The following is a 26,727-nucleotide window of genomic DNA, read 5'->3' as shown; positions in this document are numbered from 1 at the left end:
GATCATACACTTCCAACACTTCAGACATTTCCAACAAATTTTGTATTCGGCTTCCTATGTAAAGTAATGGTAGTCCGCACACCTATCCGTATCAGACATTTCCAACACTTCCGACATACTACCATTACTTAACTTAGGAAGCAAAATACAAAATTTGTCGGAAATGTCTGAAGTGTTGGAAGTGTATGATCAGTCTGCGTCTCTGCGTGCTGCTTAAGACCGAAAAATATTTTTCCCTCCTTTTTTTTCTTTTAATGTAGAAGCACAAACATACCTACTTCTGCTCCAAATTTTTTTTCCAAACTAAATCAGAACAAAAGAGCATCTTCTTGACAATCTATTTTACCAGTTTCAACACGTATACCTAGTGTATAGCCTTCTGGAGGTGAAATCTACTGACATGTGTTTGGTGTTACATGTATGTAACACCAGGACTTGAAGGGTTACAACAAAACAGTCTGTGCTGCCAGCCTAGTTAGCTTGGTGAGTAGAGCATCTGTCTTGTAAGTTGAAATTAAAAAATCTACCCAACCAATTTTGACAGAAACAAGTAAAGCACTGAAAAGGCAATAGCCAACCTAGTTAGCTTGGTTGGAAGCATGTCTACCTTGAAAGCACTAGGCCATGGGTTCAATTCCCACAGGTGGTGGATTTTAACCTCAAGGCGTAATGTTCAGTCTTGGAACAGCCTTTTTCCTATCCTGTCTTCCTTCTCACTTTGATTTCCGTACGATAAGACCTTAGCAGTTACAGTTCCCTGTCAAACCTCTTTTTGAAAAAATAAAAAAAAAAAAAAAAAAAAAAAAACACCAATCTCTAGATCTGAAGTCCACCATATTAACTACTACTTTACTAAGCTTGGTTTTATCTACATTTTAAATTTTATTTACAGGCGATCTCATGGACAAGTAATAAGTAATACAACTCGGGAGTGGATTAAACCAGAAGAAGATGTCATCATAGGAGATGAGGTAATTAGTTCTTTTCCAGACCTTCATTAGGACACCCTAGGTCCCTACCTTATCTTTCTCTTAAGTGTTGTCCTTCAAATTGGCTCTGATTTGATGAGAGCAGATACAATTCATTATTGGTGTGATCCTATACTAGGTATTTTTAATGAATTGGGAAACTTGCCATCTATTTCTTTGAAAGCTTTTGGTTAATTTTCCCCAACAACTTTCCTTTTTTCAGATCTTGAACCTCAATCCCAGCTTAGACTTTAACATACACTTCCCAATTCAGAGAGGAGAACTAAACCTCCACAGTGGGGTAGGAGGGTCCTTGACCTCCATTTTAACCGATCTATATGACATATGGACTTACATAATTAAAACCAAACTTCTCATTCCTATCAAAGATCTCCAGGTAAGGACCTTGTCAATATTAAAGTACCTATTGCTTTTAATAATAGCAATTATTCTTCTCTTGCAATCCTTCTCCTTGCATGTGTGATTTGATGGGACTATCAATCATGTTAATAAAAGAACAAAATGCTAACAGTTGTATTTTTGAATTTGTGCATTGTTGGTTCGTTTATCATATCAATCATGTTAATAAAAGAACAAAATGCTAACAGTTGTATTTTTGAATTTGTGCATTGTTGGTTCGTTTATCAAGGAAATGCATTTTAACAGTAGAGAGCCATTTGCCTACCTTCCATTGTGTATGTTTTGCCAGTCCCAGTTTGACCATACGCAAAGATTGTACCATTGAATCCATCTAAGACTGAACACACTAGAGGTCTAACCATATCATCATAGAGGTCCAACTGCTTTGAATTCCAATCATAGACTGCATCAAATGTAAAAATTTTCTTTGGTTCCTTGCAATCTTCCTGTAATTTTGAAAACACCAATTTAATCATATAGTTTTATTTTGATTTTACTTTTTCTTTGGGACAGTGACATAATTTATCTTATCATGAGTTGGTAAATAGCTATTTAAATAGAAGATCTTGAATTGCATTGGGTTTTTTTAATTTCTAATTCTACTCTCATACATGTACGTATTACTGTCCCATCAGATATACGAGACCTTGTTTAAACTGCTGTGGTCAAGGGAATTTTCATTCCTATTTGGGCAGGATAAACAAGGTATTTTCTATTGTTTTCTAGTCTTAGGTGTCTGGCCATGCAGTCCTGAACAAGAACCTCTGAGCCCTGGAAGTTGGGTTTTAGTTTTTAACAAATGGTCTGTGTGGTTGTGTAGAGCGATGAGATGTATGTATTCCTAGTATGTTCCACGGATGTTATTCTCAATTGAATTTCTAGGTGGAGATGAACAAAAGAGGAAAATGTATAGTACAATATTAATAGTCGGAGGAGGACTCAAGTTCGATGGCATTAGTCATTGGCTGCAATCCAAACTGGCACTGCATATATCTTACAATAACAAACCAGGTGAGGCTTTTTTCTTTCTATGACTTTAAATGTTTTACCCTCATATACATACTGGACTTGCATAGGCAAATGTAAAAATTTTCTTTGGTTCCTTGCAATCTTCCTGTAATTTTGAAAACACCAATTTAATCATATAGTTTTATTTTGATTTTACATTTTCTTTGGGACAGTGACATAATTTATCTTATCATGAGTTGGTAAATAGCTATTTAATTAGAAGATCTTGAATTGCATTGGGTGATTGCCAATTTTTTGTTGGCATCTATTTAATACATACTTGCATAGGAAAATTGTTGGGTAGGAATCTTCTCTTTTTGCGATATGAATTTACGTTAATTTTTCGTTTTTGATTGATTGATACATATGTACATAAATCCTTTCAATAGGTTGTGAAAATCTACTTTGGCTAATGTGCACCATTTATTAATTACTTATACGATGATTGTTGATGTTAAGTTTGCAAAAAGCAACACCAGTAAACAAAGGACAAGCACGTTGTCTAGTTGTTACTTGGGCACTAGACCTCTAGGCTTGGGATACAGAGGGGTTTTGTTAGCCCTATGAATTTTCTTACTGGCTGTGGACTTAACATCTACATCTATATCAGCCTCATCTTGTAACGCAGCTTGCAGGACGGACAATATAGAAGGGGCTACTTTGGGTCCTTGATAGTTCTTACAATTGTTTGGACAAATATCAAAGTTTAATGTGAGAATATTTTCACCGATAAATCGAGTTTTGCCTGCGTCAGTAGGACATTGGCTGATTTTCTCTCGAGCTTTGAGTGTTGTCGGTCGACGTAGTTGAGGGGACGCTACCAGTCTTTTTTGAATGTAGAACGGATTAGTTTCGGGTACGATATTCCATTGACTGGACTCTTCATCATACACCAGTCTTTGCTCGAGTCTTTTCAACTCTTCAATCGGAATGAAGTTCTCTGTAAATGTACATAAAATATTAAAGTGATTCATTCCAATACTTGTAGGTATGATTTGATTTTTGTAAACTTTTTAGACATACATGTTTTTAATTCTGAAAACCTTATTTCCAAAGGTGATGATACTGATGATGCTTTAACAAATTTCTGAAGAATAAAGGATCTTAAGAAGGAATAGAATATTCCACCTACCTATAATAAGTTTGCGCAGTTTCAGATCCTTTAGTAGCTCATCTTGAGATTGTTCCAAGTCTCTGCGATCTCTATTAAATTCATCCATGATGTCTTGAATGTCCTGCTTGACTTCCTCGTATTTCGAGTAGATCTTCTGAAGCTTTTTGTTTTTCGCTTGAACTTCTTGTTCTAGTGTTGAATAATTACCTGGAAATGGAAAATACGTTGTATTCAGGGTTTTATTTAACAGCAGGTTCATTACATTTTGCACATAAATCTCTTTTCGAGTAGATCTTCTGAAGCTTTTTGTTTTTCGCTTGAACTTCTTGTTCTAGTGTTGAATAATTACCTGGAAATGGAAAATACGTTTTGTATTCAGGGTTTTATTTAACAGCAGGTTCATTACATTTTGCACATAAATCTCCGTTTAAAGTTATAAGGAATAATGTGTACATGTTAGAGGCTTTAGATTTTCACCAATGTAATTTATACTAAAAGCCTTAAGGGCCTTTGAGCGTCAATGATTAAATGAGAAACTCTTGCTTGTGACAAAAATCTTATTGAATACAATTTTGACTTCAATTACAAACCTCTGATTTCCTCCGTGGATTCCTCTTTCTTGTCTAGTTCTTGTTTCATTTCAATCATTCTTCTTTTCCTTTCACAGATTTCAGCCTTTTGTTTTTCCAGTGCTTTTTGCTGCTCATTTGTATGGTCTATTATATTTTTACCTGAAATTTTTATATCAAATTATGAGCTTTTTCCCCATGTAGCCCTAAATAGTAGAACTTTGGCCCTGAATAACAGCCAAACTGTACCTTCTGGAAACATGACTCGGGGGCATTTTTGATCTACATAATTTATTGAATCATTGTGTTAAAAAACCTTATTTCAGCCCAAAGAATGTATGCAAGAAATGGAAGAATGCAGACTTCAAGTCTCTTACAATCTGCAGTCTTGTTATCAAACCTCCGGTCAAAGAAGATATGCCACACCTCCTCAGCAGATTGCTGCATTCAACAGGTTAGAATAATTTCTATTACTCATAACATGTAGTCCTGTATTTGATACCTTCAGTAGTTTGGGAATCATAATGGTGCCTTTAAATTTAAACAGTGCTTTTACTACATAGATGTTATTAATTTGTGACACCAGGTTAAAGTAATCACAACATTAAAAATCCTTTCAAATATCGGTCTCGGCATTCCTGCTGACCCGCTCTTCCGAAAAAAAAAAAAAAAAAATGGAAAGAAATTTTCTTGTACATTGTAACAAATGTAAATGCAGTTTCTTTGTGTTATTATGTCACAACTTTGGTGCTCACTGCAGTATTGTAGGATTTTTCCAATATCTCAATAATCCTAGAATCCAATGTTTACCTACCATGCTGGCACCGGTCACTATGTGCATTCAAGTTCAGGTTTGATGTGTTTCTTCAAGCTCGAAAAAGATTTACCTTGTTATGTCCGATTTTTACGCTACGAAACACGCGGTTTTTGTTCGAAGAAATTTTGGAGCACAGGTCTCCATCTTTCAGAAAAACTTGCGCTTTATTCAAGGATCAGAATGAGACCTTATTTGCCTTTTTAACTCACGTCCTTCCCGGAGAAATAACCACTTGACTACCTGAAAAACAGACATGATGCTAGAAAACTACTGACCGTTTGTGGGTGTCTTCGGGGATCTGGAATGCTACGAATAACTTCATTAAGCGTTAATTATTGGTGTGAAGCCAGCCACAGATTGAATTCTTTGCTTCCGCGATGTGTTTACATTTTCTTTGGAAAAAGTTTTCCTCTGATTGGTTGAAATAAATCTTTTTCCAGCAGAAAATTTGAATTTCATTTTCACAGCCCTCGCGTCTTCTACACCATCGCAAAAGGCACCCACACACGGTTAGTAGTTTTCTAGCATCATGTCTGTTTTTCAGGTAGTCAAGTGGTTATTTCTCCGGGAAGGACGTGAGGTAAAAAGGCAAAAAAGGTCTGATTCTGATCCTTGAATAAAGCGCAAATTTTCTTGAAAGATGGAGACCTGTGCTCCAAAATTTCTTCGGACAAAAACCGCGTGTTTCGTAACCTAAAAATCGGACATATCTCTGAACTTTGGAAATCGGATATCAGTGCACTAAATCACCCAAGTAGGTATGGAAAAGTATCTTACAAGTGTAATAGCCAATGGAAAAGCAGAATTTTGAATTTGGACGAATCATATCGAAATATGGAATTGTAAATACTTTTCCATACTTTGGTGATTTAGGGCACATGTAGTACCTATAGATTTGGCAACTCTGTACTTGGAGACAGTTTTTTTTAATCAGACAACGTAATAGAATATAGAAAATGAAAACAATACAACCTTGTTGGAAATGATGAGATCTACCTACCCTGAGCCGTTGTCAGTGTTTTTCTGGCGCACCCTGTATTTTTTCAGCATCCCATTGAAAATAAAAATCATCGTTATCATATACCCTTTTAACCATAGATGTAGGTTTTAACCATAGTTTTCACCTGTTTTATATTGTGAGTATCAATACGAGTACGAAAGTAAAATTCTTGGCGTTCGTAAAACGACTTCGTATTATCTTCCCACCCTCTACGTATCCTTCGTTAGCGCTTGCGCTATTCAGGACCTAAGAATATTCCATGAAAAGAAAACTATTGTGTCCCTTTTTATGAATAATAATCGTTTTTTCACGAGATCTCATTTCTTATTGTAGCACCCGATGCGGAAAGACTCCAGATTGAGTTCTGGTGTTTTGTTGTGGTGCACCTTGGCATTGTTGTCAAGTCAGCTGATTATTTTGAGTGCAAGTGTTTGTGATTCTTCAACATTGTTCATTCGTTACACGATGTCTGACACAGAGATGAGTAAACATGTAGAGAGCTCATCCAGTGATGATAAATTTAATTATACTCTTTTGTTTGAACATTTCAATAAAGCCCTGATTGAAAATGAAGATGTGGATTTGGAGAACTACCTCATAGGATACGAGCAACTCTGCAAGTAAGTACATTTCCATTTGTATACTATGAACATTTTGAAGTAGGTACCTAAAACCCTGGTATACATAAAGATTGATATAAAGCTGGGACACACTAAACATTTTATCCGTGAGGAAAAACTGTCAGTCAGACTGAAACGATAAAATCAACTGTGTGTATGAGGATTTTTTAAAAAATGACAGTCCATCTGGCGGACTGTTCAGTTCTTGAGTTTTTCCTTTCAGTTTAACTGAAACGATAAACTTGATAGTGCATAGGGAGAAATCTTCCAACTTTGTGTTGATAGGTATCTTTACATACTTATTGAAGAAAAAAAAAAAAAAAAAACATGTAAAATATTACTAATAATTAGTCTAATCACACATGTTTGTTTACTTAGGGTGTGTTTATGTACTGAGCTGAGATGAGCTCGGACAAGGTGAGATAGGATATTGTTTCTACAGTTTTGCATTGGAGTGGTAACTTAAGCAAGGATAGCGTGGGATTGTTGGGCATTTTTTCTAACCCTCTGTCCCGGCGGCAATTTTTAAAATTTATTTTATATTTATTTTTGTTTGCTTTGTAATTCGCTTGTTTGTAATATCTAATTTAAATGAAAAGTATAATATAAACGTGCAAACTAGAGATAAAAAGTAAAAAATGAATTCAGATTGTACGCGTTGCGAAAAAAAATCAAAATTTCGAATTTCCCGCCAACTTTACAAGTTTACAAGCTCATGAAGGCTTACCACATATCATTTTCCACTTGCCAAGAACATCTCAGAATGGCATATCTCAGCCCTGTTCATATAACCACGGCCTCAATTTTTATTATTTAAAATGGCCGACTAGCCTCCGGCCATATTTTTTGACCGGACTTTTTTTACGCGCGCTCCTAACCTCAAAAAATTAAAAGTAAACAAAAACATTCAACAGTTATTTTTTAAAAATTTCATTTTTGAACTTTTTCAAGAAGAAAGTTGAAAGTTCATTTTATACAAGTTTTGGCCTTTTAAATTTGATTTTAACATTTGACATATCTCATGTGGATACCTAATTCAGTTTAGATTTACCCTATCATCTTCTCATGCTTCTCAATATTTTACGAACAACATGTTTCTATACGTAAGTATCATCCAGCTTGTGACAGTACCCTTCTTCCCTTATCAATGTAAATATATTTATGTTTTTTTGTTTTTTTTATTTTTTAAAAAATTGTTTTTTTTTTTTTTTTTTTTTTTTTTTTTTTTTTTTTTCAACCATTGTTTTAATATATCACCCATACACCTATCTACAATAGTTTGGAAATGATTACTACCTACCACAATATTTTACTACTTAGGTACTACCTATTTCTTTGACAAAGCTTATTGTACTTTTATGGCATCTTGTTAATTAAGGGCTTATTGCCTTTGGGAATGGGAATGATTTTGCTCCTTGATTAAAATTATTATTGTATTCTTTACATGATTTTTATCTTTAATGTTGTTTCAGTCATCAACAAGTAATACTATATTTCCTTCCTTCATTTCAGATTTTGCTACCTTCTTGGCAAAGGCTTTGGTTTCATCGGTGCAGAAATAGAGAGTAAAATTAAAGTGCTCAAAAATTTTCTATGTGGAGATTACAAGGATCATTTCAAAACCATCAAGGAAATGATAAATTATGAACAGAGCTCAAATTTATTAGAGAAATCAGACTATGTGTCTGGTTGTAGAACATTACTTAGATTACATTGGGGTTTAGGTTTGTATCAACATTCAACCTCATGTCCTCAGTTCTTGTTTACTTGAATGTTAATTCTACTGCTACATCTGTGCTGTGATGAGATGACAAAGCATTTTAATATTTTGACCAAAATGTATGAACTATAAAAAGAGGCAAAGAGCCCATCTAAAATAGGGAAATACTAGAAGAGGATCTTCATTTGCAAACATTGGGTTCTAAACTATGTAGGTAATACCTAAATGTCATTCAAGCCTCAGGCTCAGTTCAATCTGGTGTTTAAGATTTTTTATATGGGTAGGAGGGCTAATACCCAGTTTTAAGTCATACCTTTTACTCTTGATAATTCACTAAGCCTTATTGTTTCTCTTTTCTTTTTCCCAGATTTTTTCAGACTGTTTTTAGATGGGATTTCACAGCTGAACCCAGATGAGTCCACTTACCATGTTGGTCAAGAAGTTTATGATGCCACATTGGGACTACATCATTCCTGGTACATTCGGATGGGTGCTGGTGTTGCCATGTATACTTTGCCTACCAAGTGTGGTCTATTTGAGAGGGTACTTAAACTTCTACTTTTTTGTTTCTGTTTCTATCCTCCCATAATGCTCAACTTGAAATACCCATACAGCAAAATATTGTTTCAATACTATAAATGTAACTTGTATATTAAGTTATTAAGTGATTCAATGGCACTATGATATTTTGATAGTTGAGGGGAGAACTTTTGGCGGCGGGAAAACCGCCAGAAAACGGCCGAAATTTCGCACTTTTTTCAGTTTTTTTGCTTATAACTCCTAAACCGTGCGTCCTACGTAATTTTTTTTATTTTATTTTTTTAATTATAATTATTGGTCCAATTTGAACCAAAGATACAGGGGGTAACAAATGTCAGTCAAATTCAAAAAAATTCAAAATTGCCCACCGCAACAGCCATAGTGTGAACGGTTCTTAACTTTTGAAAATAAAATTGGTCTTAAAAGAGAGGTAATATTTTGTTTTCTATCCCCACATCTAATTAGTTTTCTTCTAGCTTTTCAAAATTCTGTGATACCTGTATTATACGCAAAGCTACGTACACATCTCCGCGAGTCCGTGCCCTTACAGCTCCAGGACAACTAGTGAATTCATCAAACATGATACGAACACTCCGTCGGCAGAGCTCCGTTGAAATTTAACGTGCTCGTTGAAATTTTACGTGCTTTTGCCGGTGGCTGAGGTTCAAAGTGTTAATGAAAACATGTTGCATACTACGAACACTTTCCAATCTTCGGTAGCTTCTTATGGCTTAAAAACTCTCAAAAATGGGCTAACATGAAATTTATTTTATTATAAACTTAATACGAGACTGTAGTGTAGACCCAAGGTAATTTTCTTGTTATAATTTTTCCAGTTGAGTATTTTTTTGTTGACAATAAAATAAATGCAACAATAATCTCTTACTTCTATCTTGGCTCAAACGTGTTTTATAATTTACATAGATACAGTATTTTTTTGTTGACAATAAAATAAATGCAACAATAATCTCTTACTTCTATCTTGGCTCAAACGTGTTTTATAATTTACATAGATAGGAAAGACGTACCTAGGCAGATAGATAGACTTTATTGATGCCCCTTAAAATGACAGTGAAGGTAACCTATCCACGTTACACGGTGTTCGTTGAATGATCTATGAATATCAACAAGATCTAATGGTGGGTTTACAAAAATGACAGTGAAGGTAACCTATCCACGTTACACGGTGTTCGTTGAATGATCTATGAATATCAACAAGATCTAATGGTGGGTTTACACACTCAAGCCATTTGCAAAAATTGGTTTGCGCATGCTGGTTTGATCGGTTTGCATAAAACTGAGAGAGGAACCTAGAACAAGTTTATTTTTGGATTGTGCAAACTTCAAGCCTGCGTCAACATGCTACGATTCACTTGTGCCAAACCGCCTTGCGCAAGCCAGTTTGTGCAAATGGCTTGAGCGTGTCGGAAGACTCTAACACACAACCTAATACATATGTTGGAGTCACCGTTTGGACTTGCGCAAGCCAGTTTGTGCAAATGGCTTGAGCGTGTCGGAAGACTCTAACACACAACCTAATACATATGTTGGAGTCACCGTTTGGGCATTCAGTATTTATGCACTAGCAACCAGCATGACATCATGGGTAATAAATCTTTAGTTACCTGGGACAACTATTTAGCCATATTACATTAAATTTGCATTTGGAAATGTGACAATCTTCAAACTATCAAAATTCACACTATTGTTTTTTATTCAAAATTTACTAAAATTAATAAATAAAAACCTCACATTAATATGACAGACAGCTTTGAATCAAATATGGAAGAAAGCAATGAAAATTCTAGCACAGAAAATGATCAAATGATACAAGATAGTATCAAATTCGACAGAACGAAAGTTTTGAATGAAGGCGCAGAGGACAAAGAAAAAAGCGAATACAAGATGGTATCAAATTCGACAGAACAAAAGTTTTGAATGAAGGCGCAGAGGACAAAGAAAAAAGCGAACAATGTTACTTGATTACAAAAAACTTTCCAAGTATTGATAACTTAGTACAAGGTATTAAAATTATTAAAGTAACTAATTCTAGTCGTGACATATTTGGCAACACAAGCAACGATAACAGTAAAGAGAGAAGGGTACAAAAAATTGTTGAAAAATATGAATCAAGCAAAGGCAATCTGAATGTTAATGCAAGTAGTACAATTTTGAATCTCAGCAGCTCAAGAAGTGGAGTTAAAAACAGTCAAATTTTAAATAAAATGAAGGGAAGTAATGACAATAATGATGAATCTGTAGAGCAGGAAGAAGTAGAAATCAAAAAAAGTGTTATATACTCAACTGAGCAAAGTGACAAAACAACCACAGCGGACAGTTGTGATTGTATTAATATGTAGAGCAGGAAGAAGTAGAAATCAAAAAAAGTGTTATATACTCAACTGAGCAAAGTGACAAAACAACCACAGCGGACAGTTGTGATCGGATGTGACAGTTTCAAAATTCTGTGATACCTGTATTATACGCAAAGCTACGTACACATCTCCGCGAGTCCGTGCCCTTACAGCTCCAGGACAACTAGTTACTAGTGAATTCATCAAACATGATACGAACACTCCGTCGGCAGAGCTCCGTTGAAATTTAACGTGCTCGTTGAAATTTTACGTGCTTTTGCCGGTGGCTGAGGTTCAATAATATTATTTTACTACCTACCCTGTTATTTACTTCTTCTAATCCTCACCACTCGATACCTCTCTTTGTTTAGGTAATTAATTTGTAGTTGATTTATATTTGTTTAGTGTTAATTGGATCTGTCGTAATACAGGAGGGGGTAAAGGTAAACAACATTTCAAGGATCATGAAATTGTATGATTTTTAGTCTGGAATGACAACTGCCCTAAAATAATCAATTTAATTTGATATGTAATTTACATTAGTACGTATATGATTTAATAACACTGGAATTCATATTTTAAGTAGGTATCAAACTATCAATATCATTTTGTTAAATAAAGTTAGTATTTAGATTAATAATAAAATACTAGCCTCGTGTAACTTAACCATAATGGTCATTGGTAAAATTTTCAACTGATTCTGAGAAATTCGAGAGTTTCAAAATTAGTAACTTTAAAAGGTCGAAAATTCAATTTTTAATTGCCGTTCTAATGAAAAAGTTCAATGAGTTGTGACGTCAGATTTCACGTCAAATTGCGCAGAAACACTTGCGCACAAACAAACGAAGCGGATGAATTATGACGTCATCGCCTACGGGAGCGTATGCCGTGACGTCAAAGTTCACGATTTACCGGTATTTTTTAAATCGACGTCATCGCCTACGGGAGCGTATGCCGTGACGTCAAAGTTCACGATTTACCGGTATTCTTTAAATCGATTTTTTTTTTTTTTTTTCGCAAAGGTACACTACTACCTATTTTAATTGTTCCTACCTTTTCGTTATACCTGCCTTCTTCGTCGTTTACCTCGATAAAATTGTATAAACATTTATTTAGATTTACAAGAAAGCGTCTATCTTAAACACGCTGTACATTTTAATAGTAAAATAAATAAATATGAGATCTCTGGAAAGGAGTGCCAACCTTTCGGGAACTACCCGGTGGCGTTTTAGTCTCGGACAGATTATAGTCTCAGATTCCTTGGAGAAAAATTGAATCGAAAAGTGTTGTAAGGTAAAGCTAAATCTCCAATGGGTACTTTGTATTGTTGGCCAGGGAGTTTCTTCAAATCATAAGACTGGAATAAGGATGCTAACGTTGTAAATGATATCAGCTGGACCATTTTGTTGCCCATACATGATCTTCTGCCGCCACTGAACGGTAAAAAATGCTCTGGCTTAACAATCCTCCCATCAGCATTGATAAATCTCTCTGGTTGAAAGTTTTCAGGCTCGCTCCATAGTTCTGGACTCATGTTAAGGTCATAGTTGTTTAGGAATATCATAGTATCTTTCTTCACTTCAAATCCTGAGGAAAACAAAAGATAAGAAAGTTAGTGTTGTAGGTTGGAATGTTCCAAATTTCCCACTGAGGGAAACCAAACCATCGACGAAAAATTTTGGACTCGTATCTCGATTACAAATACAAAGATATCAACGATTTACGTAGATAATTTCTAATATTCTCTTGTTGACCCAGTAGAGTAATTTACGTGTTACATTTTATTATTCTTCCCCTAAGCTAAGTTAATCTAACTTTTCATAGGGGAATGTCTCTCTTCTCAGAAAAAATAATAATAATAATAAAATAATAGAAAGTAAAAAAATGAGAGAGAGAAGAGAGAGAGAGAACACCAGATACAGCTAGAAACTAACTTACCTCCAATGGAACTGTTTTGTGTTGCAACATGTGGAACAATGGGGGATGCAATCATTCTAATTGACTCTAGGATTGTTGCTTCGGTGTAGGGCATTTGTTTTCGGTCAGCTAGTGTTACATCGCGAGAGATCAATGTGATTGCATCAACTTCTTTCTGAATCTTTGCTTGTACATTCGGATGATTCACAAGAAATCCAAGCGTCTTCATAATGAAATTGGAAATAGCCGTGTGTCCTCCGACAATATCTTCAAGAGAAAATATCACTTTGAGTTTGTGTACCCCTGACCTATAGGAATAAGGTAAAGTCGTGATAATATCGATGGATAATTTTAGGTACATAAAAAAAAACGTGTATATAGAATTTCTAGGTACTGAACATTTGTGGTACCTACTACCTACACTACAGAATATTCAGGTTCACCCACCATACACGTACTAGTTTTTAGTCCGTCCTTCCTTTATTATTACGATAGTAATAAAAAGGTATAAGGGACGGTCTATTGTATTCGCTTCGGTGTCCGTCTGTGAGTCTGTCCCCATAGAAGGACTTCAAACCTGGTCGACCTATGTATCAAATTAAAGGTCTTTTTACCAGGAACACGAAAGTGATGATGCAAATTTTGTCCAGAGAACCAAAAAGCAAAAAAAACAAAAAAAAAAAAAATGGTTTTTGGTTTTTTTTCCAAATTTTCTCACACAAATGAGCTCTGATCTTGAAATTTGTCGCGACGACCTATGGACTCAAAGCGAGAAAGTTTTAGAAAACACTTCAGTCGTTAATTTAAGACCGTTTTCAGCGTCATCTACATATGTTAAGCTACGCCGAGCAAGGCCAATAAATGGATAGGTGACTTAAGCATTATATTGGTAGTTTATAGGAAACATTAATTTGTCGCGACGACCTATGGACTCAAAGCGAGAAAGTTTTAGAAAACACTTCAGTCGTTAATTTAAGACCGTTTTCAGCGTCATCTATGTTAAGCTACGCCGAGCAAGGCCAATAAATGGATAGGTGACTTAAGCATTATATTGGTAGTTTATAGGAAACATTCTCAATGTGATTGCATCAACTTCTTTCTGAATCTTTGCTTGTACATTCGGATGATTCACAAGAAATCCAAGCGTCTTCATAATGAAATTGGAAATAGCCGTGTGTCCTCCGACAATATCTTCAAGAGAAAATAGAGCAGTGTTCAGATCCATTTTGGCTTTGTCTCTGTTATTGTACACTCTTTCAAGTAAGCTGTCCACATAGTCCTCCTCGTCATTGTTATTGCGTTCATTTCTCTCATACTTAACTATTCTATCATTCATCAAGTTTTCCATAACAAATGCTCTAATAGCTTTGCTCATTTGCGACAGCTTCCTGGTGTGATTTTTACTTTGAAAATATGAAAGCCATGGGAGGAAATCTGACGCATAACCTTGATTTACTTCATAAAACACACTGTCGTAGTTTTGGATCATTTCTTGAAATTTTGGGAGGCTTGTATCAAACCGTTTGCTGCAGAAATAAATGAAAAACACGTTGGCAATCGTGGAAGATAAGTGTATTTTAAAATTTGTTAGGCAATTCTCTTTGTTGATTTTGGATTTGAGTTCGTTCATTTCTAGATTAATAATGGAATCTAATTTTAAGAATCTTGATGAAAAATTACGTGGAAACGTGTGGACTTGCAGAATTTCTCGCCTTAGTTTTTGTAAATTTGAAAAGTTGCAAAACGCCAGAGCTGTAATCAGACAAAACAAATGAGAAACAAAATTAATTTTATAATCCAAAAATACAAGTGGTCATTTTTCCCTTTTTTATCAACTTCTTAAATTAAAATTAATTAAGGAATGTCTACACCCCAAAATATCTTATTTATTAGGTAGTGTTATTATTTTTTGAATTATTATTAGGCCCAAAATTGAAAATATCAGAAAAAGAGAAATTTTATGTAAATGGTAGTGTTATTATTTTTTGAATTATTATTAGGCCCAAAATTGAAAATATCAGAAAAAGAGAAATTTTATGTAAATAAAGTATCTCGTACCTGTACCACATGGTATAAAATAACCGAGACCCGGCGCGAACGACATTATTTAACATGTTAAAGCGCCTCATTCGGAAAAAAAAAAAGTATCTCGTATTTACTTAGTTGACTCAACTAAAAATCTTTTTCGAGCATCTTATCAAATTATGTAGGGACTTTGACAATCCCTCTTCATCCATTCCATGTTTTAACAAATTCATCAATATCTAATGTGACGTCACTTCCTGAGTCCTACATGATATTTCTGAATGAATCAAGGCATACAGCTCAAATGATAGCCCCATTTATCAAGATGAAAATCTGTCCAGTCTCCCTTATGTAAATTTCGTGTCATTGAAGATTCAAGAGCAAATATCACATGTCTCGTGACCTTGTACATGTTCTATAGTAGTCATGTCCATCATTCGACTGACGACTTAGATAACCTAATCTCAAGAATATGATGGTGCTCTAATGTCAGACCATAACAAGTTGCATTATCTTCAGAACCTAATCTCAAGAATATGATGGTGCTCTAATGTCAGACCATAACAAGTTGCATTATCTTCAGATGAGTCAGCTCTCATGGCGTAGTGCTCACTGCGCTCGCCTTGCACGCGGGAGACCCGGGTTCGATTCCCGGCGGGGTCAAATTTTGTATCATGCAAATGATTGATTCCGTGACTGGCTGTTGCGGGGCCCACTCAGCCTCGTGAGGGAAATGAGTTGCTATGTAATATAATGCGCATAGCGACCGGTGCCAGCATGGTAGGTAAACATTGGATTTTGGGATTATTGAGATATTGGGAAAATCCTACAATGCTGCAGTGAGTACCAAAGTTGTGACCTAATAACACAAAGAAACTGCATTTACATACCCCTGAAAAAAAAAAAAAAAAAAAAAAAAAAAACATCTAGGTCTTCTAAGAATTCCAAAACTTTTCAGTAAAATGGAATTTGAATTGACTAGAAAACTGTAATTCCGCATAATTACTAATTATACGGAATGAAAATGGTTTTTACGCAGTAATATTCAAATTGAAACCTACCTACTTGTTTTGTTTACTAAACTTTATTATTTCAAGCTTTGTCTGATGTTGTCTCATATTCTGCGCTACAGAACATCATAAACATAGCCTATTGAGATATTGGGAAAATCCTACAATGCTGCAGTGAGTACCAAAGTTGTGACCTAATAACACAAAGAAACTGCATTTACATTTTTTTACATTATCTTAAGATGAATTAATCGAGGATAGCTAGACCTAATACCCAGATCAATCCAAGAATACTGAAAACAATCCGAGATATTCTCAGCTTGAGATAACCTATCACAAGAATGATTTTAACTTAAACTAAAACCAATTTAGCCTCTTGAGAAAAATTCTCGTTTTCTCAAAGTTAATATAACAATAGTTTCTTGGTCTCAACAGCAGACGACAGCTGTTTTGAAGTTGTTCGTCTACATGAGCTAGACAATAGACATAGCACCTTCAGAGTTTCAGAGAATCAGCAAAGAGGAAAGTCCTAAAACTGTCTTGGTTTATAATGTATAAAAAATTGTATTTATATTTCATGATTTGCCTGCTTTTTTGACACGTCGTAACTAAGTATAGCTTTTGAATAACGAATTTCACAGACGGTAATCCATTTTTAGTTATTCTGACTCCTTATGCATAAGGGAACGCTGAAAAATACCTAGATCTGTCCTCTTTTCATGAGAAAACGGATTGACCGATTTTGATTCTGACTCCTTATGCATAAGGGAACGCTGAAAAATACCTAGATCTGTCCTCTTTTCATGAGAAAACGGATTGACCGATTTTGATTAAAAATTTTGTTTTAACCAAACGTTTTGTGTTGCATCCTTGTCACATTTGTGAACTACATACCAAATTTCAAGTCTTTAGCTTATACCGATCCTGAGATATTGTTAAATTACACCGAAAACCAATGACAGTCAGCAAGTCAACATCATGGATTTATTAACCTTGATATTTAAAACTATTTCTATTTTATTATTAACTTCAGTTGTGTTGCATAGTATTCGTTGGGCCACAACAAATCAAGGAAGCATTTACAGTTTTGAATCGAGTTACAATCCCTTCAATGATTCAGTTGAGATGTATAATAAAACAATGCTCATGAACGAATTTACTAAATTAAATATGGATAGTATTATAATTGATATGAAGTTCAAGCATCTGCTAGATACATACTTAAAAGACTCTGAAGTCCTCTCTAAAATAAAGAAAATTTCACCTCGATTGTCTAACTTGAAAAGTGTCGACAAAATACATGCTTTGAACACGCTCCATCAGGATATCGAAAAAATCGAAAGAAAAATTGATCAACTTCAGAATGACAAAAGAAAATAATACCGACACACTATAATCCCAATATGTAAAGATTATATTGACAAGGAAGTATATGAAATGTAAATAAAATAACCGAGTTTCATAACAGAATGCATTATTTTTATATTTATCTTTTAAATAGAATCAAAGGACACACTATAATCCCAATATGTAAAGATTATATTGACAAGGAAGTATATGAAATGTAAATAAAATAACCGAGTTTCATAACAGAATGAATTATTTTTATATTTATCTTTTAAATAGAATCAAAGTAACATAATTACATAATTATAATTATCAGAAGAAAAAACTTCAATTTATTTTTAATAATATTGCACTTGAGAACGTAATAGTATGATTAATTATAATTTAACCCGGATAGTTCGATCACACAATGTTTACACAAAGTTGCTGGTTTTTGTTTTGATTTATGTCAATGGTAGTCAATCAAAATAATTTGTTTATCGTGTTGTAAACTTTCCTGTGTGAACTAAACACATACTATGTATTTACCTTCCTATCCGGAAACAGCCTTTTCTTTTGTAAAAATGGAAACATTAAAAGGAATAAAGGAAGAACGGGCTCTAGTCTTGATTTTAAATCATTACATGAAAGGATGTAGGTACATATATTATGTAGTAATAGGGAGCGCGAAGCACGACCGCATGCACAACCGTGCGAAGCCCCGGGAGCGCGCAGCGCAACCGCATGCACAACTGTGCGAAGCCCCGGGAGCGCGCAGCGCGAGCGTAAACAAGGGAGTGCGAAGCGCGACCCTATGCACAAAAAATTCCCGGAGGGACGAACCCAGCTTGTTTTATCATTCTTATATTAGGTATTTTGGACAAATTTAGGTTACTTACAGTTTTCCCGATTCCCACTGAATAGATCGTTGTATCTTGAAATATTGGGTCTTCCATCAAAATCTGTAGCTTTTACAAACAAAACTTCCTTGATATTTTCCAATCCGTTGACCACTATTGCGGGAACCACTCCCAACTTCAACCGAAAAATCGATCCATGAGTTTTGGAAATAACTTTAAAAGCTTGATAAGGTACTTCATACTGTCCTAGTAAATGTAAATGTCCAATGATAGGTAATGCCCAAGGCATAGGCGCTTTAGGTAAGAAAGAAATTACGCTTGCTAGTTTAAAATTTTGTTTCCTATTGCACAAAATATCAATAAAATAATAAAAACATGCTAGTAACAAGTAAACAGCTAAATAAAATGAAACTGTTGAAAAATAAACGAACTCCATTTTTTTTTTTTATTAATAGGAAATTTAAAAATTATTTATATATAAAAAATAGGATCTTTATTTATTAAATAAATAAAACAGTTGAACTGTTATCACAGTAATGCCAAAAGACTGAATGCCAACCTTTGATTCTGTGCCATATGTTTTATATGACGGTAAAATGTAAAGGGGGAAAAGTGAGACCCTTTAAGAATTATAATAATATCTACATTCAAATGTTGACCGTAGGTATGCAAATAAGTTAGTTGATCTAATGCACTAGCTTTAATTCTGTTTACGTTATTTTTATTTGTCTTTCGGAGAAATTAAGTGATACAATGGAGCATATGCATTTGGATTGAAAAAAAATTAATGTTTGGTAGATTTTACAATTTACCGGTATTTTTCCAATCGATTTATCTCGGGATCTCGACATCGTAGAAGAAAAGTAAAAAGGAAAGTTCCTTAAATCCTCATTTATTAAGCTCTAACGTGAATACCTCACCTGTACTGTAGTTTTTCAAAAGGTACTGAGTGTGTTTAGAACTCAGTAGTAATGGTACACATCAAACTAGATTAAACCCGTGTACCGAAGGGGGACACGGATGAAAAAGGTTGAAAACCGCTGCAAAAAAAAAAAAAAAAACATCTAGGTCTTCTAAGAATTCCAAAACTTTTCAGTAAAATGGACTTTGAATTTACTAGAAAACTGTAATTCCGCATAATTACTAACTATACGGAATGAAAATGGTTTTTACGCAGTAATATTCAAATTGAAACCTATCTACCTACCTACCTATCTACCTACCTACCTACCTACCTACTTGTTTTGTTTACTAAACTTTATTATTTCTAGCTTTGTCTGATGTTGTCTCATATTCTGCGCTACAGAACATCATAAACATAGCCCCCCCTCAAAATTTTCGTAACAAGCAAGAATTTCAATCTCAAAGTGTGATCCAAAAGTGCACATTAGACTTTTAGTCATCTTAGTATGAGCTCATACCTAACCTAACCTAGAAACCCCCGAAAAAAAAAAAAAAAAAAAAAAACATCTAGGTCTTCTAAGAATTCCAAAACTTTTCAGTAAAATGGAATTTGAATTGACTAGAAAACTGTAATTCCGCATAATTACTAATTATACGGAATGAAAATGGTTTTTACGCAGTAATATTCAAATTGAAACCTATCTACCTACCTACCTACTTGTTTTGTTTACTAAACTTTATTATTTCTAGCTTTGTCTGATGTTGTCTCATATTCTGCGCTACAGAACATCATAAACATAGCCTCCCCTCAAAATTTTCGTAACAAGCAAGAATTTCAATCTCAAAGTGTGATCCAAAAGTGCACATTAGACTTTTAGTCATCTTAGTATGAGCTCATACCTAACCTAACCTAACCCAACACTGACCATCCCGTCCTAAACAGAGGTGTTTTTTTGAGTAATCACTAATCAATAATATGAAATATGAATATTTTTCTCAGGCCTTTTAATATGTTGTTTACTTGTTAATAATACAACACTTTTGTGTAGATCTTATCCTGTGTATTGTTTAAATTAATAAAATAGTAAACTATGTGACATGTCTGACATAAACTTACTCAAATCACTGATCCTTTCACCTGGATAATAAAAAATAAAAACATATTCTAACAAGTTGGCACATGTAGATCCCTGCTCCCTCAATTTACGCCATGCAACTTACTACGTTACAAAATATTGATGTCAAATTATGTCAGAGTGCTTTGACCAACAATTTAATTTTTTTAGCCCTATTCAAGCAGAGTAAACAAACTTATGAAATAATATTGTGTAATGTCGCTCAAATAAGATTAATATCATCAGATTATTGTTTTTTTTTTTCCCACGAATTTCATTAGTAAAAATCATTTGTTAACTTGTTGAAATACACACTGTCCATCTTTCTACCGTTTTTCAGGAAACAGGAGTTAGATTACTTACTACCTTTATTATTTAAAAGTAACCAAACCTTTCGAGTCTCTCGATGGAAGTAGTTAACCTTGGTGTACTGCGTACGGTATAAAACGGACGTACCTAATACCGCACATGCATATTCCTGTTGCCCGCCGCTCACGCTGAGACCTAAGTACAGACCGCGGTCTGTCAGACGGTCTGTGCATGTGTGGCTGGCCTTAAGCGGATAGACTTTATGGTGCTTTTAACCAACAAGCCGGGTTACTAAATCTCATAACTCTTATCAGCTACATATTATGTAAGTCTCTTGGGTATGAGCTAACAATTTGGAAATGTTGATTTTGATTAAAATTTTGTGGTCAAGAAACGTACTGAACTGAAAGTAACACAGTCAACACTTCCCACATTGAAAATGGGGGCATAAGTATAGAGTTAGAGTACCTATAGCAGTTGTGCACAAACTGCGGCCCGCCAGCTCCTTTCGTGCGGCCCGCGAGATCATTTCGATTTTTAAGAAAAAATCTAAAACAAAAGACATTTAAAAAATGTGAAGAAAATGAAAATGTTTCAAGAGGATTTTTATTATTATTTTGAAAGGTTGTAGATCAAATTCTTCAAAAATTTCGCCTGCGGCGCTCTACTTTATTTTGCTCTCTTAACAAAGCTTCAATGTGAAGAAAAAATGTGTAGAAGAGGATCCAAGGATTAGGTAGGTACCTCAAAAATTAATTCTTGACAAGCTTCAGGTACATACCTACTTTATATACAGTGTGTCCACTTTTAATGTGCGCCATAGGAAAAATACATGTAAAAACAGTTTTTCTTGTCTCAAAAGTCCCCATTAACCATTAAGTATTTTAGTTAAACCAAATATGTTAACTCATGTATTTTTATCTGAGGGAGGTATTCTTGACCTTATAAGCCGAAAACGGTGCGCCCAACAACGGACCCCTCAAACTTTCCGGTCTCATATCGCCACCAGAGTCCCTTTCCCTCGCTGATCATTCACGGCGCATGCGTGAAACATTTCCCGAGGTTAACCGATCATGTCCGAACTTCGGCCGATTCTCCCGAAGACGACCACGATCATTCCGCTGTCGAATAACGACATTTGTGTGACGTCACTGATCAAGGAGAAAATCCGAGAGTACATGATGAAGGGACAGGCGAAGGAGGTGGATCCAGGCGACGAGGCTTCCCCTATTAAGGTGAGTAAATGTATGTTAAAAATCTGGTGTGAACATCACACGACTTTCCTTATCCTATTGAATGATGCTTATTTGAGTGTTCTTTTACCATAACTTTTACAATATGTCTAACCGTTTTGTCGCTATAGCTGAAAACCGCCAAAAACGGTCGAAATCTGTCCAAAAGCGGTCAAAATACCGCCAACCGCAGCACCTATCTCAACCAAACGTTTTGAGTTGCATCCTTGTCACATTTGTAAACTCCATACCAAATTTCAAGTCTCTAGCTCATACCGTTCCCGATATTTTGTTAAATTACACCGAAAACCGCCAAAAAGCGGTAAAATGCCGCCAAGCGTTGTACCGGTCTTAACCAAAAGTTTCGTGTCGCATCCTTGTCACATTTGACATCTACATACCAAATTTCAAGTCTCTAGCTCTTACCGTTCTCGAGATATTTTGTTTACAGACAGACAGACACACACACGGACCAATGGCTGAAACTTTGGATTTAGGCTCTAGGGACCTCAAAACGTGTTTTGGCACTAAAATCTGACCATCGAAAAGGAAAGTAAAAAAGCGTGCTCCAACATGTGCAAGTGCATTGTGCATGGGAAATAACAGTACTTTTTATTACTGTTTCCATTTTTTTCCAATACCGAGGAGTTCATTAAGTGTGGTGCATAGCCTTTGTTCTCAATTAATTTCTGTAGATAGCTAGGCATTTCCAAGTTCTAGAACTTTTGCAGGTTAGTTCGATCATTATGTCTTTGTATCTATCTTTTATTTCTTAAGTGGAGCAAACTTTGTCATTATGTCACATTGATATTCCACTGAATTGGGTACCAATTATTCTTTAGCTTGTGATATGTTCTCGGTATTTATCGGAATCGGAACACAAATATGAATGGCCTCAAATAGATCGTTACAATAGTATACATCGGTATTTTGAATTATCTGTCCAGAATGTTTCGTTTCCAGTTTCGCCCTTAAAAAAACAATGTAATGGGCCTTTTAAAATTAAATAATTTTTATTAAGGCAGTTTTCATCCCCATCTTTGTTCTAAAAAAGTATTTTAAGATTGATCCGACAACAGAGGGATAAGTTGGATAACAGAGAAGAGTCTTACTCGCGATATTAATTGTACTATCTACAACCATATTATTTACATTGAACCTTTTCATTCATTTAAAGGTAAAATACAATCCCATAACACTTCGGATTGAGGAAAAGATGCTAAAACGACACGGTCCCGCCAGAGTAGCATTTCAAAGTTGGGTGGTCAAGTCAGTATTCTGCGTGAGAAAGTAAAAAAAAAAACCGTAAGTACCTACTTGCCTAATGTATATTTTATTTATTTTTACCTAGGCTTTCCGTTGCTTCGATTTTTTTGTCGTCTCATATGGGCAACAGAGTAGCTCTAGCTACTGATGACGATGATGGTGATGATGTTTGAGCTGTGGTTAGTGGGTGTTTCACAATTTGATATGATTACCACTTAAGTTGTTTCATGCCTTTGGCATATCAAAGAATACCTACACATAGATTTAGACTTATGTACAAGTTGAAATGAGCTTAAAAATGTGGAAATTCAACTCATAGTGGGTGTTTCACAATTTGATATGATTACCACTTAAGTTGTTTCATGCCTTTGGCATATCAAAGAATACCTACACATAGATTTAGATTTATGTACAAGTTGAAATGAGCTTAAAAATGTGGAAATTCAACTCGAGGATAAACCTACCTAGATAATTTAAAAGACGTTAGCTATCATCAGTCATCACCCTGTATCCGTTCTTATAAGAAATCACCTTTACTTCTGTACCTTCTCCCTAGAGAAATGAAAAAGAAAAGACAAAATCTATTAGCTATCGACGAGAACTTCATTGAATGTAATTCACTCTACCACACGCAGGTATGATAGAAATTGATGAGAAAATGTGTTCGTGTTCAACATATTATTTAGGTAGATTATAGTAAAGCAAGTCCTTTTCACGAGATGTTTTTTAAATCGTCAAGAGACTGGTAGGATCAAAATTTCTTATAGCCGAAATGCTATGCGTTCATGCTATTTCCTACCACCGATTGAGGGGTAGGCCATAGTTTTCCTTAAAGGCCTACCTACTTAAAATTTCTTTAGCTAAGAAGTTTAATTTGTACGTATACTTACCTATCTATCTATTCATAGATAAATATACATACTGGAAATGTTATATATATTTCCAAAATGGAAATCGTGGAAAACAGGAAAGTTGTGTGTTGAATCATACATGAATTTTTTATTGCATGGAAATGTTATATATATTTCCAAAATGGAAATCGTGGAAAACAGGAAAGTTGTGTGTTGAATCATACATGAATTTTTTATTGCATAACTAAGCGCGGCGCTGTAATGCCTACATGAGCATTACGTCATTTTGATTTTAATAGGTCCTACATAAGTCGTTCAACCCACTTAACTTAAATAAAAGATAGATATTATTATAACAGTAATAAAAAAGAAATATGTAAATTTTATTCGTAGTTTGGTACTTGTACTTTGTAATGAAATGTATCTACCAAACTACCTACCCTACTTATTTGTTGATATTGATTATGATACCTACAACCTACATATTAGGTAGTCTAAAGATAATAAAATTTAAAAATAAAAGCTTTACCAGTAGATATGGCATTTGAAATTTGTTATTTTCCAATAGGATGAAAATGTTCGTACTTGTTCACATAAGGTTAATACAAAGAAAGATAATAAAATTTAAAAATAAAAGCTTTACCAGTAGATATGGCATTTGAAATTTGTTATTTTCCAATAGGATGAAAATGTTCGTATTTGTTCACATAAGGTTAATACAAAAGTACAAGAAATTGATCCAACAGAACACACTACCTCATGGTGTTGCATGTGCTAAAGTGAAAGTCTCCTGGAATCGTGGGTCCATGGACAACTAATGACTATAATATAATGACCCAAAAGATAGTATCTGGTGTAAAAGTATCTGTTATCCTGATGGAGCTAGGAGTAATAAATTTCTCTTGCATAAAATATTAAAATATGGACAGTGTAAAAAAAATCTGGTGTGAACATCTTACGACTTTCCTTATCCTATTGAATTGGTGTAAAAGTATCTGTTATCCTGATGGAGCTAGGAGTAATAAATTTCTCTTGCATAAAATATTAAAATATGGACAGTGTAAAAAAAAATCTGGTGTGAACATCACACGACTTTCCTTATCCTATTGAATTATGCTTATTTGGGTGTTCCGTGTTGCATCCTTGTCACATTTGTGAACTACATACCAAATTTCAAGTCTTTAGCTTATACCGTTCCTGAGATATTGTTAAATTACACTGAAAACCACCAAAAAGCGGTAAAATGCCGCCAAGCGTTGCACCGGTCCAACCAAAAGTTTCGTGTCGCATCCTTGTCACATTTGAAAGGTACATACCAAATTTCAAGTCTCTAGCTCTTACCGTTCTCGAGATATTTTGTTTACAGACAGACAGACAGACACACACACGGACCAATGGCTGAAACTTTGGATTTAGGCTCTAGGGACCTCAAAACGTGTTTTGGCACTAAAAACTGACCATCGAAAATTTGACCCGATTACATTACTTTCCTTCCTATAGGATAAGGAAAAGTAAAAAGGAAAAACTACATATAAAGAAAAGAAGGATAAACCGGACTCAAAGAAGACGATAGAGACTGAGAAGGAACTGAACTGAACTGAACGAAAATAACTTTATTTTTAACAAAACAAAAATTACAAAGGTTAGCTCACCCCCAAAGCTTACAAAAACTTCTTGGGGGTGTAGGTGATTCTTCTTCTGTTATTCCTTTGTTTTCTTCAATTGTTCCTTCGATTTACTTCAACAAGCTTTTCTTTGATTTTGATTTTTGCAACTCTTCTATTGTTCTCATCAAGAAAATCTCCGCATATTTCTTCAATTAATGTAGGTATTAAATTTGACAGCATTCTTGTTCCATAATTAGTGTATGCTCTGGTTCTAATTAAATGTGGTCTTCGCATGTTGTACTGGTTTTGTTCTATTTGTTTGTATTCTTCTTTATGGAAGTGGTGTTCTAAAAGAATTTGTTTACATAATAGCTCAGGAGTCAATAAGTATTGTGGTTCCATCTTGAAAATTTTTTTAATGATTTTTCTTTGAAGACTATAAAGTGAATTTATTACATATTCAGGTGCATATGCATATAAGGTAACCCCATATCTTAAAATGGATTCTACTAGGGAATAATATAACATCTTTTTGATGGGGTACACGGAAGAAAAAGGTTAAAAACCCCCGAAAAAAAAAAAAAAAAAAAAACATCTAGGTCTTCTAAGAATTCCAAAACTTTTCAGTAAAATGGACTTTGAATTTACTAGAAAACTGTAATTCCGCATAATTACTAACTATACGGAATGAAAATGGTTTTTACGCAGTAATATTCAAATTGAAACCTATCTACCTACCTACCTATCTACCTACCTACCTACCTACCTACTTGTTTTGTTTACTAAACTTTATTATTTCTAGCTTTGTCTGATGTTGTCTCATATTCTGCGCTACAGAACATCATAAACATAGCCCCAACTGTGCGAAGCCCCGGGAGCGCGCAGCGCGAGCGTAAACAAGGGAGTGCGAAGCGCGACCCTATGCACAAAAAATTCCCGGAGGGACGAACCCAGCTTGTTTTATCATTCTTATATTAGATATTTTGGACAAATTTAGGTTACTTACAGTTTTCCCGATTCCCACTGAATAGATCGTTGTATCTTGAAATATTGGGTCTTCCATCAAAATCTGTAGCTTTTACAAACAAAACTTCCTTGATATTTTCCAATCCGTTGACCACTATTGCGGGAACCACTCCCAACTTCAACCGAAAAATCGATCCATGAGTTTTGGAA

General features: G+C 34.8%; 4 protein-coding genes and 1 long non-coding RNA gene across 6 annotated transcripts; 3 read left to right on the top strand and 2 right to left on the bottom strand.

The window, feature by feature from the left end:
- Positions 1–850: 850 nt before the first annotated feature.
- LOC113468570 lies at positions 851–1,364 on the top strand. Its single transcript, XR_003392276.1, has 2 exons — positions 851–971; positions 1,192–1,364. It is a non-coding gene; the product is annotated as an uncharacterized LOC113468570 (long non-coding RNA).
- Positions 1,365–2,865: 1,501 nt separating this feature from the next.
- LOC103511982 (kinesin-like protein KIF3B) lies at positions 2,866–4,526 on the bottom strand. Its single transcript, XM_026825587.1, has 4 exons — positions 4,457–4,526; positions 4,101–4,241; positions 3,529–3,717; positions 2,866–3,336 (listed from the first exon to the last, which is right to left on the bottom strand). The coding sequence occupies exons 1-4, from the start codon at positions 4,524–4,526 to the stop codon at positions 2,906–2,908; spliced, it is 831 nt and encodes a 276-aa protein (XP_026681388.1). The 3' UTR covers positions 2,866–2,905.
- A 1,493-nt stretch (positions 4,527–6,019) lies between these two features.
- On the top strand, positions 6,020–8,957 carry LOC103511976 (ceramide-1-phosphate transfer protein). The gene is made up of 3 exons (XM_008476728.3): positions 6,020–6,516; positions 8,029–8,240; positions 8,604–8,957. The coding sequence occupies exons 1-3, from the start codon at positions 6,236–6,238 to the stop codon at positions 8,918–8,920; spliced, it is 810 nt and encodes a 269-aa protein (XP_008474950.1). The 5' UTR covers positions 6,020–6,235; the 3' UTR covers positions 8,921–8,957.
- A 1,301-nt stretch (positions 8,958–10,258) lies between these two features.
- On the top strand, positions 10,259–11,136 carry LOC113468576. Its single transcript, XM_026825586.1, has 2 exons — positions 10,259–10,649; positions 10,721–11,136. Exons 1-2 carry the CDS (start codon positions 10,535–10,537, stop codon positions 11,134–11,136), a joined length of 531 nt encoding a protein of 176 aa, XP_026681387.1. The 5' UTR covers positions 10,259–10,534.
- A 1,069-nt stretch (positions 11,137–12,205) lies between these two features.
- On the bottom strand, positions 12,206–18,590 carry LOC103511981 (cytochrome P450 307a1-like). 2 transcript variants are annotated; one of them, XM_026825578.1, is made up of 4 exons: positions 18,308–18,590; positions 14,127–14,799; positions 13,069–13,202; positions 12,206–12,717 (listed from the first exon to the last, which is right to left on the bottom strand). In XM_026825578.1, the coding sequence occupies exons 1-4, from the start codon at positions 18,555–18,557 to the stop codon at positions 12,374–12,376; spliced, it is 1,401 nt and encodes a 466-aa protein (XP_026681379.1). In that variant the 5' UTR covers positions 18,558–18,590; the 3' UTR covers positions 12,206–12,373. The 2 variants fall into 2 exon arrangements, with proteins under 2 accessions (XP_026681379.1, XP_026681380.1); XM_026825579.1 differs by having other exon boundaries at positions 13,069–13,314; positions 14,239–14,799.
- Positions 18,591–26,727: the final 8,137 nt, after the last annotated feature.

The sequence above is a fragment of the Diaphorina citri genome, unplaced genomic scaffold, assembly GCF_000475195.1.
Source record: "Diaphorina citri unplaced genomic scaffold, Diaci psyllid genome assembly version 1.1 scaffold775, whole genome shotgun sequence".
Taxonomy (NCBI): domain Eukaryota; kingdom Metazoa; phylum Arthropoda; class Insecta; order Hemiptera; family Psyllidae; genus Diaphorina; species Diaphorina citri.
Note: the sequence above shows the minus strand (reverse complement) of the source record. Positions and strands in the feature narration are given on the sequence as shown.